The following is an 18,647-nucleotide window of genomic DNA, read 5'->3' as shown; positions in this document are numbered from 1 at the left end:
AAGCTTCATCAAACTTAAATAGAATTGTTGCAAATAAATCCTAACAGTTAAATGTTAATAAAAACTTTCAATTGGAAACCAAAAGGAAATAAGATTCCCATTTGTAAATGTTATGTTTAAGAATAATAAGATCTAGCAAATATTAAGCAGTGATTGCCATTTAAATAAAATAAACAATATTTTGATTATAATTGTAACCCATATGTGTGTATTATTTTACTCTTTTATTTCCTATCCCGATTAGGAACCATTGAGAAATACTTAGAAGCCACGTAAGTAAGTAATTAATTTTATAATTCGCCCTGAGATTGAAAACATATTGATATGTGATCTGGTTAATTAATTAGATTATTATTAATGCATTGATTAAATTAAATGACATATAAGAATATTATCTCATATCAATAATCAAGATCACATGAATATAAATGGATTATTTTCATTACAGAGTACAGGGCATATAATTGGGTTTGCTGATGATACTGCTATTATTTATGATCCTGAGAATTGGTATGAATTAAAAACAAAAGCAGAATGTGATCTACAACTAATAAAAGAATGGTTTGACTACAAAATACTAACAATCAATTTTAAGAAAACTGTTTATCTACCAATATTTAACTCTAACTTGACCACTGATCTTTTCAAACCCCTTCAAATATCACATAATAAACAAAATTTTTATATTAAACCTGTAACAAATGTTAAATATCTAGGAGTTTTTATAGATACACATCTAAAGTGGGACTTTCACATTAAATATATCATTAAAAAGCTACAGTTTATCCTGTATAAGTTTAAACATCTTAAAAAACCAGATCCGGAATTTTGTTCGAATGAAATTTGTTCAAAGAAATTTATTCGACGGAAATTTATTCGAATATATATTGTTCGAACAGAAAGTTGTTCGAAAGAAAGTAGTTCGAAAGGAAATTGGTTCGAAAATAAATTATTCGAGGAATTCGTATCTAGGGAATGGTCTACGTGATTAATACTTATAAGAATAAAACTGAAGCCGTGTATCGTGAAATTTTAAATGTAGTTAAGCGGCTAGAACCTCGAGTGAATCCAACTTCTTTTATGATTGACTTCGAACCTGCCATGATAAAAGCTATTGGAGCAGAGTTTCCACAAACCAGGTTACGTGGTTGTTTTTTCCACTTTTGTCAATGCATATATCGACGAATTCAAGAAGAGGGATTAAAACGGACATACGATAATAATATAGACTTTGCTCTAAAAATTAGGATGCTGTCGGCTTTGGCATTTGTTCCTTCAAGAGCAGTTATAAATTCTTTCGAAGCATTGATCGATAATGAAGAATTTCCCGAAGAAGCTCAGCAAGTGGTAGACTACTTCGAGGATACTTGGATAGGTCGTCCAGATCGCAGAAATCGGCGTCGCCAACCACGTTTCCCCATTTCTATGTGGAACTGCTACGATTCTGTGTTAGATGGTCTTCCAAAGACCAATAATTCCATAGAGGGATGGCACCGTGGATTTCAGGGGCAAGTAGGAGCTGAACATCCAACAATTTGGAAATTGATCGAGGCAATAAAAAGGGAACAAGCTATAAATAATGTGCGAATCGAACAAATAGTTGCTGGTCACGGCATACATCAACAAAAGAAGAAATATAAAGACAGTGCAGCACGTCTGTTAAATGTAGTAAATGGTTTTGATGTAAGAGTTGACACTATAACCTATTTACGTGGAGTTGCCCATAATATTTCGTTGTAAGTACGATTGTATATTTTAATATATGTAATAACAGGATGTAATAACATATGTAAATAATAATAATTTTGAAAATATATATTTTTGCAATTCGAGTACCCACTTTAATTATAGCTATTAAAATTTCTGCAGTTCAAGTGCGCCCAAACTTTTCAACCCTTAAAAACGGTATCCGGAATTTTATTCGAATTAAATTTGTTCGAACAAATTTATATTCTAACAAATTTCTTTTCGAACAAATAACATTCGAACAAATTTCCGTCGAATAAATTTCTTCGAACAAATTACATTCGAACAATTTTCCGAGATTCTTAAAAAACACATACCTAATATATACCTTCGCACACTATATTACGGACTAGTAGAAAGTCATCTCCGTTATGGTATACTGGCTTGGGGAAGCGCCCTGAAAACACACATTCTCCCACTGGAAATCATACAAAGAAGATTTCTGAAAATTATTATGTCTAAACCATACACCTACTCTACAGATAGATTATATAAGGATAGTAATATATTTGACTTGAAACAGTTATACTTTCTTAGTGTGTCTTTAAAATATCACACCATGAAAACAGACAACAATTTACCATCACATGAGTATGATACAAGAGGCAAACACCTCTATATGATTCCGAAAATGACAAAGTCCTTCTGTCAAAGAAGTTTTCTATTTCTAGCCCCAAAAATATATAATCATATCCCCAGTGATATCAAAAATACTAAGAATGTTCTTCTATTTAAAAAGAAATTAAAATCATTTCTGATGGAACAAACAAGAAATTTTTGTGACATCATTATAGTAGCTTAAATTTACATACATTAAAAAACAAAAAAAAATAAATAAAACTCTAGAGTCACTACCAATTTTTATACCTATATTTCAAATTTTATATTGTTTTAAACTGATTTATTTTGCTTATTATTTTTATCATATTTAATAAAACATGCGTATATACACCATTATTCAAAAATATTACTAACTAATTGAGCCATACATAATTGTTTAAAAAAAAATTAATTATTCGTGCTTTATTGTTAAACTAAGTATTTATTTTATTGTTTTCATTATATTATTTATTCTACGTATCATATTTACTAAAACATAACTGTGTATTTACAATTAAAAAAACGTACCTATCTATTTATTGTATTATATTATATTGTATTATGTTGCTATTTATATTATTTATGTTATTTACGTTAATATGTTATTATTATTGTTATCATTATTTATTATTTTATATCCTATTTACCGAAACAGGTGTATCCACACCTCTCGGAGACCTTCGGGTTAATTTATTCAATTTATATGTAAATATCTAAAAAGATTGTACCTATTATTGTTGTTGAATAAATTATTATTATTATATAGGTACCATAATGTTGGTGAGTGGCCCTAAACTATATGGCCCGAAACTTAATTAAATTCTATGATATATGGGTTCTAGAAGTGAAGAAAAAGAAAAGAAATCCGAATACTTGCGCATTGGATGAGAACAAATAAATCTCATAATAGACGATATGACTACGATACACCAATGCTACGACTACAAATATCTATACATCAATATTTCGCACGATGGAACATTAGGCAAAGCCATAAGAGAAAGAAATGCGTAAGGAAAGAAAAAGGCAAAAGCCATCACAATGTTAAACGGCAATTTTAGGAACCGATCCATTAGGAAAGATAACAAAAAAAGAATATATGAGACTATAGTGAAAAGGATCACTCTATACCGCTTTGAGGTATGGCTATTGAAAGAACGAACACTGGCAACGCTAAGAGGAATAGAAATGGATTTTTGAAGAAGAGCACCAGGCAGATCCAGAAGAGAAAGGATTACCAACGAACGCATTAGAGAAATAATGGGAATCAAACGAACAACCACGGATGACTTATCGACAAAACAACTTATCTGGGTCGGTCATATACAAAGATGGATGAACAACAAATACCAAAGAAAATACTAAAATGGCAATCAGAAGAAAACCGAAAACGAGGTAGACCGAGGGAAAATTGGAGCGACGGAATAGACAAAGAACTGAGAGAAGGAAACAAAAGAGGACCTGTGGAACAACTGAACGAAGTGTCGATTGGAAGTCGTAAAATGGCAGAGAACGTTATAAAGCGACAAGTAGTAGTAGTACCTCTATTTTAATAGTTATTTATGATATAAGTGTTAAAAGTACAATTTTAAGTCACGCATGTGAAAGTTTGCAGAATGAGCGAACCATGAATTCTGCAATTCACAAAAGTGCCTTAAAAATGTACCTTTTAACACGTATATCATACAATATTTTTTCTACAAACGTTATAAATTTATAAAATACAATATTTTTGTTAATTGCTGAAACCATGAAACCTATCCTATGACCCGTAAAAGGTAGAACTGGTTGTCTACACTCAAGGGGAATGTCTAAAAATTCTTAGCGAAAATATTAGGTATACCGTTACATAAACTTTTTTTTACAAACGTGTTAAAAATGCAATAATACAGTTTAAATTGAATTTTAAAAACCTTTTAAACCATCTTTTTCAAATTGCGCAAGTTGTAAGTACTATTAATATTAATGTTAATAAATGAAATATAAATATTTTGACGTTTCACAATTTGACAGTTCACTTTTAACTGCAGTGCCTTAAAAATTTTAAAGCACTAGTGCTTTAAAGTAGCATTTTTAACGCTCTTATGGAGTGCTAAAAAATTGCATTTTTAACACGGTTGTAGAAAAAATATTTTATATTTTATTTTTCTATTGCCATTCCGACATCGTACGTTGTTGTTTTGGTTACGGTGCCGGCGTACTGCTTTCATATAACCACAACCAATGTTGCTTTGAACGGAACAATTAAACAATGTTTTCGCAATCTGCTTTTTGTCGGGGGCCCGCTCTTCACTCCTTGCAGGGGCCCGCTCTTCACTCCTTGCCGGGGCCCGCTCTTCACTCCTTGCCGGGGCCCGCTCATCCCTCTTGGAGGCCCTGCTCGAAAGTTCACAATATTTTCGATTAAAAGTTCTATGAGTTTCTCAAAACTAGAGATCATCAAAATGAGATCATCTGACTGGAAAGAATTAATACTGGCGGCAATAGTAGAATATTTTAGAAAAATATACGAAAAACAGGTGGTGGTGTAGATGACACAGAAAACATTATAAATACATAAATTGTAGGAAATTTGTTCTAGTTTAGTTTTGTACATCAATGTTTTTTCGTAAAATGCGTCGCCTTTCTCCTTTTCGAAAAAGGAGATATTCGCCAAAAACTGTTATTGGCGCCATTTTGTCAATAAGGCGGAGCAAGCGGCGGATATACGAAGTGGCAACGTTGAAATTCAACGGGAGCATACGGAAATCCATAAAATAACCAATTTTCAAAACTCCCGGAAAAGTTTCCAGGTCACCCCTTTTTTTCGAAAAAATTACTGAACTATAAATTTCACACTTCTAAAGGTTCTTTCCAGTGTGCACTTTCAAATGTGTTTTCAAAGAACCTGCCTGAGAAAACTGCTTAAAACAAATTTCACACTTGTGAGGTTTTTTCCCAGTGTGCACTCTCAAATGTGATTTCAAAGAATTTATGTGACTAAATTGCTTAAAACAAATTTCACACTTGTCAGCTTTTTTCCTAGTGTGCACCGTCAAATGTTTTTTCAAACTACTTGTCGCACTAAAATTCATACAACAAATCTCACACTTGTAAGGTTCCTCTCCAGTGTGCACTTTCAAATGTGCTTTCAAATGACCTGCTTGATTAAATTGCTTAAAACAAATTTCACACTTGTGAGGTTTTTCTCCAGTGTGCACTCTCAAATGTGTTTTCAAATGACTTGTTTTACTAAACTGCTTCAAACAAATCTCACACTTGTAAGGTTTTTCTCCAGTGTGCACTCTAAAATGTATTTTCAAATCACCTGCTCTAGTCAATTGCTTAAAACAAATTTCACACTTATACGGTTTTTCTCCAGTGTGCACTCTCAAATGTATTTTCAAATCACCTGCTTGAGTAAATTCCTTAAAACAAATTTCACACTTATAAGGTTTTTGTCCAGTGTGTACCCTCAAATGTCTTTTCAATTTACTTTCATAACTAAACTGCTTACAACAAATCTCACATTTGTACGGTCTTTTCCCAGTTACCACTTTCATATTTTTCGTTGTTTTTCCTTCAGCATGTGGATTCATACAATTTCCTTTGTGAGGTGAATGTTTAGTTGTTGCCGTCTTAATTTCCATCTTCTTGTCTTGGAGAAAATCTAAAAATAAAACTGACTATAATACACTGCGCGTCAGAAAAAACAGGCACCCCACAAAATGGGTAATTTTAATGTCTCGAATTTACTAAGTCTATTGTCCAATTTAAGTGATTTTTTCAATATGTTATAGTTATAGCCTTATTATTTAACAATATCGCTGAAATATCATTGTTGCCCAATCAGGTAAATTTTCATTGTATACCGGGTGGCCCAATCAAACTGTTTTTTTTTCTCAAAGTTCGCAACACCCTGTGGAGTATTCTAGCATCTATAAAATAATAAAAGTTAAACCCAACTATAGCCTCAGGTTTTCTTAAAATTCTGTTTTTTTTATTTATTGGCTTATGTTGGATAATAAAAAAGTTAGGTACTTTAACAACTAGTCATGTTCTTCATCAATGCAGGGTGTTTCTAAATAAGTGTGACAAACTTTAAGGAGTAATTCTGCATGAAACAATAATGACTGTTTGCTTGGTAAACATATGTCCGCAAATACTTCGTTTCCAGGATAGGGGATGTTGAATTTTTTCTTAGAAACAGACGATTTATTTATTGCTCTAAAACCGGATGAGATATGCTAATGAAATTTGGTAGGTTTTAAGAGGTAGTTATTGCGTATTTTTTGACGTACAATTAAGAATTTTATATTCACCATTGGCGTGCATACGGGTCATAATACCCGGTCATATTACCCGTATGCACGCCAATGGTGAATATAAAATTCTTAGGGGAAAAGACACTTTTTGTTTTATTTGATTCAGAATTGTTCAGAGTTGACCACCATCTCCAGACAGCTGTTTCAGCCTCCCCAGGCTTTATCAATAGAGCCATGTAGTCACAACTCTGAACCACACACTAACGAACTGTCTTATTTGACCTTTGTCAAGCGGCATAATTTTACACCGTTAACAGACGGCATAGGTACAATTGTACCTGTTATATATTTTCTTAAAAATTCGTTAATCTAAACGGAAATATATGTTAATTTTAAGATAACATTACTTATTACTAGCATAAATGGTAAGAGGTTGTTGAATATTGCAATAAATAAATAATAATATTCGGTAATTTGACCGCTCTTATCTATCGTAAATTATTGAAATTACTACAACAATAAACTTGAAAATAGTGGTCGTAAACAAATTCTAGGAAGAGTATTTTGTGTATTTTAATTGGAAACATATAACTCATCCCCATTTAGATGTTTGGTGTTTGTCAATACATGTATACATAAAAATTATCATGAATAATAGTGATTATACATCTAGTTTACCGAAATGGCGACAAAAGAGGTGGACATAGAAATAACAAAGAAAACTTATGTGAGGTGTGGGTTATGGAGTATCAGCCACTAATACGTGCAGCAATGTCTTGAATGAAGACACATTGTTTATTCCCCGCTTAGCCATAGGCCTCATCAATGTAGATACGTTAACGTTGACGAACAAACAGTTTTGGATCTGGTCACGTCTTATACAGGTTATTTGGAGAATGTTACCACAAATAACTTTTTTACCAGTTTTGAATTTGCTAAATTCTTGAACTCATGGCACATGACGTTAGTAGGGCTAGTAAGCACAGTTAGAAGAAATAAGAGATTTCTTCCCACCAATATCTAAGCAAACAAGGAAAGAGCTGGTTTTTCCACAAATCTTTCATACAATCATGATGCTACTGTATGCTCTTATATGTGCCAAAGACAAACAAAGCAGTAGTGTTACTCTTGTTCGTGCATATGACAGGAAAAGTAGAAGACAGTGAAGTAGCAAAGCCGGAAATAATTCAGTATTGCAATAAAACCAAAGCAAGATTGATAACATGGATAAAATGCTGGGTGGGTATTTGACTGTATACTCACCCAGAATTTTATGTCGAACCTTGCGTTGGCCCTTAACCCTTTTTATAATATGATTGACGTCACTGGCTTAGCGTACTACATTATACATTGAGAGCATATTCCATTACAAAAAACAATGGACTAACTCAGGAAATTTTTGAAAGATCATTCTAAAGATATTTGGTTGCTTTCATTTCAATCTTAAAGTAAAAACTGGATGATGATAAAGAGTAATTTTCTTCGTAGTGTTGTAGAAATGGCCCTTGGCCGAAACAGAGAATTTGCTGTAGAAACTTCTCCTTAAGTATCTCACAGCATGGACCTACTCCAGTAACCGGAATTATCATGTTTGTCGAAACGTACGTAAAAACAGCGTAAAACGAAAAATACTTGTGTAGTATGTTTTCTACCTGTAAGTGACTAACATTCTTTGTCTAAAACGATATGTATGAGTATCTGTTGCGAAAATTCACACTAACATTCATTTATAATAATAATAATAATAATGACTTTATTGCTTTTTTTAAAAAAAAAAATACAATCTAGACAAACAGTAATAGTTATAATTATAATAAAGCAAAAGGCGACGTTCGCTCTTAGATGATGTTCCTAGAAACACCAGCCAAGAAGCGCTCTTCCACGTAACCGCAATACAAATAATTACTATTCTAGTGTAACCTGAAGACCTTATTTACATGCTAAAATAAATTTATCGTATATGATAATAACACTAATTAACTATTTTTATTGAATAAACTTTGCAATCATTTAAACGAATGCAGCCAAATTTACTTGTTTATAATCTAAATTTTAATTTTATGCTATTATTAAATAGAGACTTTTTTACGTTGGATTTAAATTGAGTGATGGGTAAAGTTTTGAAATTTTCAGGGATCATATTGTACAGATTAGCAATATTGTAAGAGAAGCAAGATCGAAATAACGAGGTTTTATGTTTCGGTATATTAAGTTTATTTTTGAATCTGACATTAATATTATGTACTTCTGACCTTTTTTTTAACTTTTTTATATAAATAATAGGGCTTTTTGGTTAGCATTATTTTATGAAATAATACTGATCCGTGAAGAATACGCCTGTTACTAACATTTAACCATCCTAGATCTGCAAGATGCTTAGAAGTTGGATTTCGACGTCTGATACCACAAATGAAACGGACACACATATTTTGAATTCGTTGCAAACGATTCTGATCTAGTTGTGTTAATGCTGGTCCATATATTACATCACAGTAATTAAACTGTGAAAGCACTAAACTATTGCAGAGCATAATTTTAGTGGTTCTATTAAACATTTGTCTATGTGAGAATAAAAGTTTTAAATTACAAAATGCTTTCTGAATTATTGATGAAATATGATTAGAGAACGTTAGGGAGTCATCTAATATGAGTCCCAGGTTTTTTTCACAATTAGATAGAATTAAATTTTCGTTATTGATTTTTAAATGTATTGTATTATTTACTCGATTTTTCTCAATTCTACGTCCAAACAGCATGGCTTTGGATTTTGAGGGATTTATGCTTAAGCAGAATTTGTTTGAAATGTCTGAAATAGATCTTAGTTCTTTATTAATTTTAGAACAAGCACTTTCAACTTCTGATTCTTTAAACTCTAAGTACAATTGTGTGTCATCTGCATAATAGTGAGATTTCATATAATTTAAATAACTTGAGAACTGGGAGGTGTATATCGAAAACAACAAAGGTCCCAATATAGAACCTTGCGGAACTCCTCGTGATAGGTAAATTTTATTTGACGACTTTTTATTTAAAAACACGCTTTGAGATCTTTGATCTAAATATGACTTCAACATTTTTTGAGCTTGTTTATTAAAAGACATAAAATTACATAGTGAGAGAAGTAGAGGGTGGTTAATTTTATCAAATGCCTTCGAGTAATCTAATAAAACTAGTATGCACAGGTTGTTGGAGTCAATATAAGAGTAAATGTCATCTAAAACTTTAAGAAGTGCGGTAGTGCAGCTATATCCAGGACGGAAACCTGACTGATGTTCTGGTAGGAGGTGAAATTTGGTAATGTGTTGCCTAATTTGTTCATCCATCACTTTTTCTAGGATTTTAGAAAAGGTACATAGAATGCTTATGGGACGCAGCTCATTGTAGTCAACAGGACTATCAGTTTTTGGAAGAGGTATGACTTTCGACTCTTTCCAAACAGAAGGGAAAATAGATTTTTGTAGACAAAAATTAAATATGTGAGTAATAAATGGTAAAATGTAGGGGCAACAATAAAGAATCATAGTGATATTAATGTTATCATGTCCAGAAGCGTTTGATTTTATTGAAAGTATTTTTTCATATACCTTTAACTCATCAATTACTGTAAAACTAAAATTATCAACACCAGGAAATTTAGAAGAAGAATAGTGGTTTAAAACGTCAGCATCAGGAATGTCGTGACCACCAATACCATGAACGAAATAATTATTTATAGAATCCGGATCTTGCAAATGATCAGGAATAAATGACGACGATTTTTTATTACTAATGATTTATGCTTCTTCATTTCTTTCCACATATTTTTTCCTCGCCGTAACTGAAATTCAAAATACGCCTTCTTTTCGCGTTTAATTGCATGATTAACTTCATTACGAATTGATTTGTAAAAATTCCAATGATTCTCATTTTTTGATTTTTTAAATTTTAATAATGCTTTATCCCTTAATTTCATCATATACCTTAATGTGTCTGTTAACCATGGAGCCTTTTTTCTTGTAATTTTAATTTGACGAAGAGGTGCATGAATTTGAAATAAATTTAGAATAGTGGAATTTAATACGTTGATTTTACTTTCAATATCATTAAGTAGATAAATTTGTTGAAGGTCGGAAGCTGCTAGATCTCGATGAAAATAATGCGGTTCAAAATTTCTAAAGTCACGAAAAGTGAATTCAAAAGGTTTAAATTTTTTTATACCCGGTGATCCAAAGTAACAAGATGGCATGGAGTGATCTGATACTAAAGGACACTTAGTAACTTTTACATTACAGGTTTTTAAAGCTTCCGTACATAATATAATATCGAGTAGTTTTGGACCTCTTGTTGGCTGGTCAACAACTTGAGTAAGGCTGTGAGTGTCAAAAATTGACTGTAGAGTTCTACATTGTAGGCTACTCGGTTCTAAAAAATTAATATTAAGATCCCCAGCAAAAACAATATAGTCATACGATGGCGATAATGTACCTAAACATAAGTCAAGATCGTTAGCGAAATCGTGATAAGAAAAATCATTAGGCCTGTAAAGTGAACCCAAAGCGTAAGTTTTATTATTATAACAAAACGAAATCCATAACTGTTCGGAAGTAATATTGTCCAGATTAGTAACAGGTTTAGGCTTTAAACTATTTTTAATATATACAGCAGTACCTCCACCTATTCTCAAAGATCTATCCCGTCTGAAAATTTTGTATCCCGGTAAATCGACTACTCTATTTACAATATTAGGTTTTAGCCAGGACTCCGATACTGTAATTAAGTCAAATTTATTAAACACAGCATCTTTAAAAGCAATAAAGTTAGCCAAGATAGATCTTGCATTTATATGACAAACAGATAATGGCTCATTCATTTTATTAAATAAGTACAAAATCCATCAAAATATATTCAAACTAAATAATACCCAAATTTAAGCGTGTTGAAAAGACGTATTATGAAAATAAAAAAAAAATTTACAGATATACTAAGCTGAAAAGAATTGAAAATAAATGTACAATTTAAAATATTGTTTTTCTTCTTTTTTTAGTTAATGTTGTCTATATAAGCATTCATATAATTTTTAGTTGTTATATTGACGCATAGTTACAAATATTGATATGAACGACATAAAACTCATTTAATTATAAAAATAAATAAATTCCCTAATCACCAGAATACAAAAAAAAGAAAAATAAATTAGTATAATCTAGCATAAAAATCTAAGAAACAAAATTAGAGTTCATTCCACCAAAAAGAAATAAAGGAGCCTTTATTTTCTAGCGTTCCCAGTTTGTTTCTGATTTCTCGTTTTAGGGCTGTAGTTAATTTTTCCTCGCTTCCGTTTCTTGAACACTGGCTTCTCATTCTGTTGGATCGAAGTGCCGGCCTCAGTATGTTTATGAACAGTAATATTTTGGTTGGATTTAGTGCTACATGTATCACTTTCATCTGAAGACGGCGAGTCTACTTGTTGTTCTAGGTCTTCCAAATCATCTACTGTGTATATCTGGTCCTCTATTTCTAATTTATAACCTCTTATCTTAGCTCGCAGGTTCTGTTCTCTGGCTAACTTTAAATGTTTTGAGAGTTTTTTTTTTGTATTACCCGGTCCTCAACGGATGCATCATTTACTATTGATATACCTGTTCCTTTTAATTTTACAATATTTTTATACAGATCTTGCTTTCTTAAAAAGGAGACAAACTCGAGAAATACAGGAGACTTTTGAGGATCTCTTTGTGTTTGATAGACGTTGTTGATGTCTTCTGCTTTGAGATTTATCTCTAAAAGGGAATTTAATTTTGCAAGAACTTCTGACAGTAAATTATTCTTATCTGTGATTTTGAAGCCAAATATAACCACATTATTTTTTCTTATCTTTCTATCTAGAAAGCAAACTTTATTTTCAAGTTCAATTACTTTTTTATTTTGTTCTATTATTTGCGAAATGTTGTCCAGACTAGCAGCAATTTCATTTTTAATTTCAAGTGTTTGTTTACTAGTAACTTCTTTAATCGCGTTATGTATAAGATTGGTCAGGTCTGAAACGGTAAGTTGAGATATATTTGTAGCTTCGTTATTAACGTCTACCATTATTTACCGCAGTGACTCGTCTATTAATTTTGGTGGAATTGATGTTTAGCAAGAATATTCGACAAAAAGTGACTTCAGCTACTTTACTGGATTTTAGTCTTTATTCGCTTCTATTTAAGGATTTTCTGCAATTTAGGTGTATTTATCTAATATTTTTAACTCACTTTTTAGATGAAGATGTCCGTGCACTTTTGTGGATTAGTTGTTGAAGAACTCACTTGTTTTTATCATTTTTGTACCACTTAAATTTACTAAATAGCAGGAGCGATTTTATACACGTGTATACACCAGCAAATTACTCTAATATGATATTTTGATATTTGTGTATTTTGATTATATTTTTGTATATATTTATATATTTATATTTATATATTGTTATATTGTTATATTTATTTTAATTGTTATATTTATATATTGTTATATTTTTGACTATATTTTTGTATTTTGATTCAAATACGCTATCATTTAAATACAAAAAGTATTGCTTTTTAAAATTATTTATTTAAAAAAATGCACAAGGTACAAATGTACCTATGCCGTCGCTTATGGGCATAGGAACTATTTAAGCCTCCTTCTGGGAACTGAATAAAGATTTTTTTTGTTAAATTTGGCTCACATAATCTACTGGATAAATGTAATTATGTCACAAAATTTCAAGTCTCTACCTCTTTGAAAAAAAAAAGTTATCACAATTTGAAAACTTAAAAGTTACAATTATTGTACCTATCCCTAAGAGAAATTACCACGAAGTAATAATTCCACTTTTAGGGCGAAAATCAGCGACATCTCTCGTATAAGAGAAAGACGAAAAGCCCCAAATAGATACAAATTGTACTACATATAATTAAATAATTAAAAATAACTAAAATAAAAATAATAAACGATATTTTAAATGTAAGACTTTTCGTTAAAAGAAACTGCTTTCTGGCAGTATCCTAACCCTGGCTTTTACAATTTATAAGCACAGAGACGACGAATATAGAAAAAAGAGGAAAAGACACGGTCACATTTCCACTTTATTTTTGTCTAGAAAAGGGTTCGAAAGACAGTTTCGAGTACTTAAAATCTGAGTTAAGTTTTCATCTTTACTCAGATTTTGAGTAATGAGTAAAAAAAATAATGTTTAAAATTGCGAAGTACTTAAATTCAAGCTCAAACCTTTTTCTATCAGCTCCCTATAAGAATTTTTGGCACGTTTTATTCTAAAACATTGTTTTTTTAATTGTTAATGAAGCGCATATAAGAGAACTGGCGGTCGGGTTGCATTCACAACTAAAAACGATGTTTTAATGAAATAAGACCAAATCACTTATTGCTATCTGATACAATAAGTTTTGAACTTGAATTTAGGTACTTCGTAGTTTCAAAAAAAATATTTTTTACTTGTGTTTTTTAACCTAGAAAATCGTCATGTTTCGATATTTTTTCAGTTTTAAATTGTTTATAATTCGGAAACGATTAACTTTAGAGGAAAATGACAAAAGACCTTTTTTGTTTCCAATGATCCAAAAATGCTAAAATAATGTCTACCCGAGCCGAAAAAATTTATTTTTATAATTTGTTAAAAAATTGTTTTTAATAAATGTAGCAATAACTCCGAAATTATAGCATTTAGGTATAAGGAATATAACATGAAAAATAATCAATATTTCTTAAGGACTTCAAAACGCAAAAAATATATAGGGTGTTCCATTTAAAATAAGAAAGTTCATTAGATTTCCAGAAAAACGGAAGATTTGACAAAAATGAAATTACCACTATAATATCGGCCTCATTAGAAGACCCTTACCCACCAAAATTCATAAAAATCGTTCTAGCTGTTTCCGAGAAATTATTTAGATGTGTATATTTAGATACATACCTACATACATACATTGTATTACATTGAGAAAATTGTGGCAACTGAGCTCTCTCGATGACAATATGGTTGTTAGCATTAAGGGGCATTAACCTCAAAATTGACAACTCATTTCGACTGATACAAATAAACGTCAAAATATGACAATGCAGTAGCTAAATATTTTTGGCCTACGGGAATGGGAAAACTGTTAAGTTTTGAAATTAGTGTTTAAATAAAAAATATTTTAATAATTAAAGTAAAATTATTAACTCATTATGATACTTACTCACGACTCACTTTTACAATTTCTAATGCTCGATATTTCCGAAATTCGAATGTAATAAAGGAGAACTCAAAATTGCGTTGTTTATCAGCACAGTGGCGTACCTCTCCTTCCAAGAATCCAAGAAGATTAGACAAAAGAAGAACCGAAGATATAAGACATGAATTACAGGTAAAATCGATCAACGAAAAAGTTGAAGAAAAGAAGTTAAAATGGGCTGGACACATGATAAGGATGAGTGGTGACAGACAAGTGAAAATGACATGGGAGGCCAAAGCAGTGGGTAAAAGCACGAGGGGCAGACCAAGGAAAAGCTGGAACAGTAGTGTAAACGAAATACTTAAGAAAAGAGGAACATCGTGGCAAGAAGCAAAAGTTTTCGCAGCAGATAGGAAGAAGTGGCGTAAATTTGCAGAGTATTATATTATAAAGAAGGAATCCTCGACACCTAATGGTAAAAGAGGCAATCGATTATGTATGTATGTACAGTAGTAGAACCCCGCAAATCCGAACTAATTGAGGGGGCAGCCTGTTCGGATTCCGAAAAGTTCGGATTATCCGAAAGTCAGCCTAATTAATAATCAAAGCTTTCATTTTCGTTGATTTTGAGTCGCAAAACGTTCTCGCAAGAGTGTGGACAATATTTTTGGACAATTAACTGCAAGAGAACCGAAGTGAGTTTATATTTAACCTTTATAAGCACTACATATAAAGTAGCTACATATTCATTTTTAAGAAATTTGAAATGTCAAAGTCCTATTAACCCTTAATTGTTAAATTTACTGGAATTATTCTATATAATAAACATGTTTTAAGTTTTGTCTTGAATTTTTTATTTTTTTTTTTCACTTGCAGTTGGTTCGGATTTGCCGAACGTTAGGATAAGCGGGGTTCGGATTTGAGGGGTTCTACTGTATGTATTAACTCATTAATCATAACCTTTGTTTTTGATTTATTTATGGACACCCTTGCTTCAAAACTAACTCATTCTATTCGTTCTAACAGCTCTATTGCACCAAAAACTCGTACTCGAACACAAGCGTCAACTAACACAGGTTAGCGCAGTTGCCACAATTCTCTGAATGTATATTCCCTACGTCCAGCTGAACGATTTACGTACTATACAGTGCTAGTCAAAAGTCCGTACCCCCTCGTATCTTTTGAACGGTTATACCTATACAGTGGAACCTCGATTATCCGTCAGGGCACCGGACCAAGGGTATGACGGATAATCGAAAAGACGGTTAACAGAACATTAAAGAAAATTAAAAATTCATAATACAGCTCTCTATTGGTATGTTTTGTTCGACAATATAAGAGAGATTTGTGTTCGTACAATCGAATCAATTTGGTTTAAAATATTCTGAAATCTTTGTTTGTTTGCATTGCTTAACATTTTGCAATGCCTGAATTTCTTAATCGGCGTAACATCATTTTATCTACTTTATTGGCTTCTTCTTGTCAAGGATACAACTCGATGAATTGTTGCATGTGCGATGCAGCTTCTCTAGGTTCTTTACGCAGATTTTTGTCAGTTGCAATAGTATCATCGACATCGCCACCATAAAATTCAAAGTCTGTGTCAGCTTCTGAATCTGCTTCCTCCGCCTCTGTTGTCATTTTAACAATTTCATCATCTGTCGACAATGGATAGTTGTTTGTGTCCTTACCACAAATTAACCATTTAATATAACATAACCAATATGTCATCTTTTGACCACGAAAACAAAACAGTTAATTCAGCCTTAAAAATATGGTGATAGCATAACTGTACATTTCAGCGAATTTCGTTTGGCTTATCGGCTCAAACAAAGCAATGCTCAAACAAAATGAATTTATGACTCATTTTTTACTTATGTAGTCAATACAACTTATCTACGGACCCTGCCGGTTAACAGAGGTGACGGTTAATGGAGAGACGGATAATCGAGGTTACCCTGTAATAGTGAAATTTGGAGGGAGGAAATAAACGGACGTAAGCTTCTTAATTGGTCATGACAGGTGGCGTAATAGTGACAAATGACGTTACAGAGCCACTGTGAGCGATAATTTTAAATAGGACCTAATGGCAAGTGATACCTCGTTTGAAAGGTATTCAAAATACCTATTCAGTCATACTAATTTTTTTGAGTTTTAGATGATTTTTATTTTGGTGAATAAATTAAATAAATATAGTATTGTAGTTTCGCATTTAATTAATAAAAATTCAAATGTCCGCCTATGGTGTTTTTTGTCAAAAAATTTGACGTTTTTTAATTCTCTAGTAGTTTTTACGTCAACGTCAACCTTTTTGACAAGTAATCATATGCGGAATTTAAATTTTTATTAATTAAATGCGAAACTACAATTTTATATTTATTTCATTTATTCATCAAAATTAGCTTAAACTCAAACAAAATTAGTATGGCTGAATAGGTATTTTAAATACCTTTCAAACAAGGTATCACTTGTCATGAAGTCCCATTTAAAATTATCTGTCACAGTGGCGCTGTAAAGTCATCTGTCATAATTCATTCGACTTCGAGCGCCCGGAGAGTGAGGTCGATGCTCATTCAATAAATAAAAGTATAACAAAAACATAAGTAATTATCCTATAGTATCGCTGTTAATTACCGGGCAATTAAGCAGTGTTAAAAAGTGTGCAAATGAATACCAGTTCTTCAATCGATTTACTTGCTACAAATATGTGACAAATGAGTAACGATCATCGAATTTATGGAAACAGTGGCGTCCCGTCAGCAAATGGTACTAATATGCAGGTGAGTAATATGCTTAATTACTCACAGCCTACAGCAGCTTATACATCACAACCTAAATGGTATATACCAACACAACATATGCAAATGCAACCGCAGATGCAATATATGGAGCCACGGCAAGCACACACAAGCCATATGCAACCTCAGCAAACAATACAGCCAATTATATATTCAACACCTGCGGAACCAACTACTAGTGCAAGTTATTATTACCAACAACCACAATGCTCTATGGCTACAAATTATCAAAATATTCAAACAAATAGCTACTCGTCCGAGATCAGCGAGTCTGAACAAAAATCACTTAGGAATAAATACCAAAAGGACCATGAAAACTATTCTGAAGCTTCAAAGCAATCTGACATCCAGCAAGAAGTGATTCTAGCGGAAAACGAGTTCCAAGAAGTTAAATCTAGAAAAAAAAGAAAAATGACAAGCCCACAAAAACAACCAGATACGATAAGACAAAAAACAGGAGACAATAGTTATGCTTCTAAAAACCAATACGAAGTATTAGCCAACATTCCCGAGGAAGTTACTGCTACAAATAAAGCAAATAAAGATAATGCGAAAATTCCACCATTTATCCTTTATGGCGTTAGAAAAAAAGTGCAAGAACTTCTTACACTTATCAAAAAACACGCTCCAAAATTTACCTACAAAATTCTGCAAGATGACAAAATGAGGGTGCAACTAACAACCGTCGAGGAGTACAGAAACTTAAAAAAAGTTTTCGAAACAAATAAAATTGTCTACCATACATTTGTTCTTTCAGAAGAAAAACACTTCAGAGTTGTACTAAGAAACATACACCACTCTACCCCAATCCCAGAAATAACCAATGCACTTAAGGGTCAGGGTCATCAAGTTATTAAAATTATGAATATCTACAACAGGGAAAACAAACAACCTAAAAATTTGTTTTTCGTTGACCTACAAAGACAAGAGAACAATAAGGAGATCTATAACATAACAAGACTACTAAATGCGATTGTTCGTTTTGAAACACCCAACAAGAAAACAACCATAGTTCAGTGCAAGAGATGTCAAAATTATGGACATACCAGGAACCAATGTACGTTACCTTATCGATGCGTTAAGTGTGC

The 18,647-nt window shown here is 32.0% G+C and overlaps 1 protein-coding gene across 3 annotated transcripts in view; it reads right to left on the bottom strand.

Moving 5' to 3' along the window:
- LOC126881641 (zinc finger protein 227-like) overlaps nt 1–18,647 on the bottom strand; it is an 84,621-nt gene that overhangs the window by 50,727 nt on the left and 15,247 nt on the right. Inside the window, exon 2 of one of the 3 annotated variants that reach the window (XM_050646016.1) lies at nt 2,753–5,995. The exons of the other annotated variants lie outside the window; for them this stretch is intronic. Coding sequence (XP_050501973.1) covers nt 5,187–5,995 — 809 coding nt within the window. The 3' untranslated portion in view covers nt 2,753–5,186. Of the gene's footprint in view, nt 1–2,752; nt 5,996–18,647 lie in introns of those variants that run through there. 3 annotated transcript variants of the gene reach the window in all.

This window comes from Diabrotica virgifera, chromosome 3 (genome assembly GCF_917563875.1).
Source record: "Diabrotica virgifera virgifera chromosome 3, PGI_DIABVI_V3a".
NCBI classification, from domain to species: domain Eukaryota; kingdom Metazoa; phylum Arthropoda; class Insecta; order Coleoptera; family Chrysomelidae; genus Diabrotica; species Diabrotica virgifera.
Note: the sequence above shows the minus strand (reverse complement) of the source record. Positions and strands in the feature narration are given on the sequence as shown.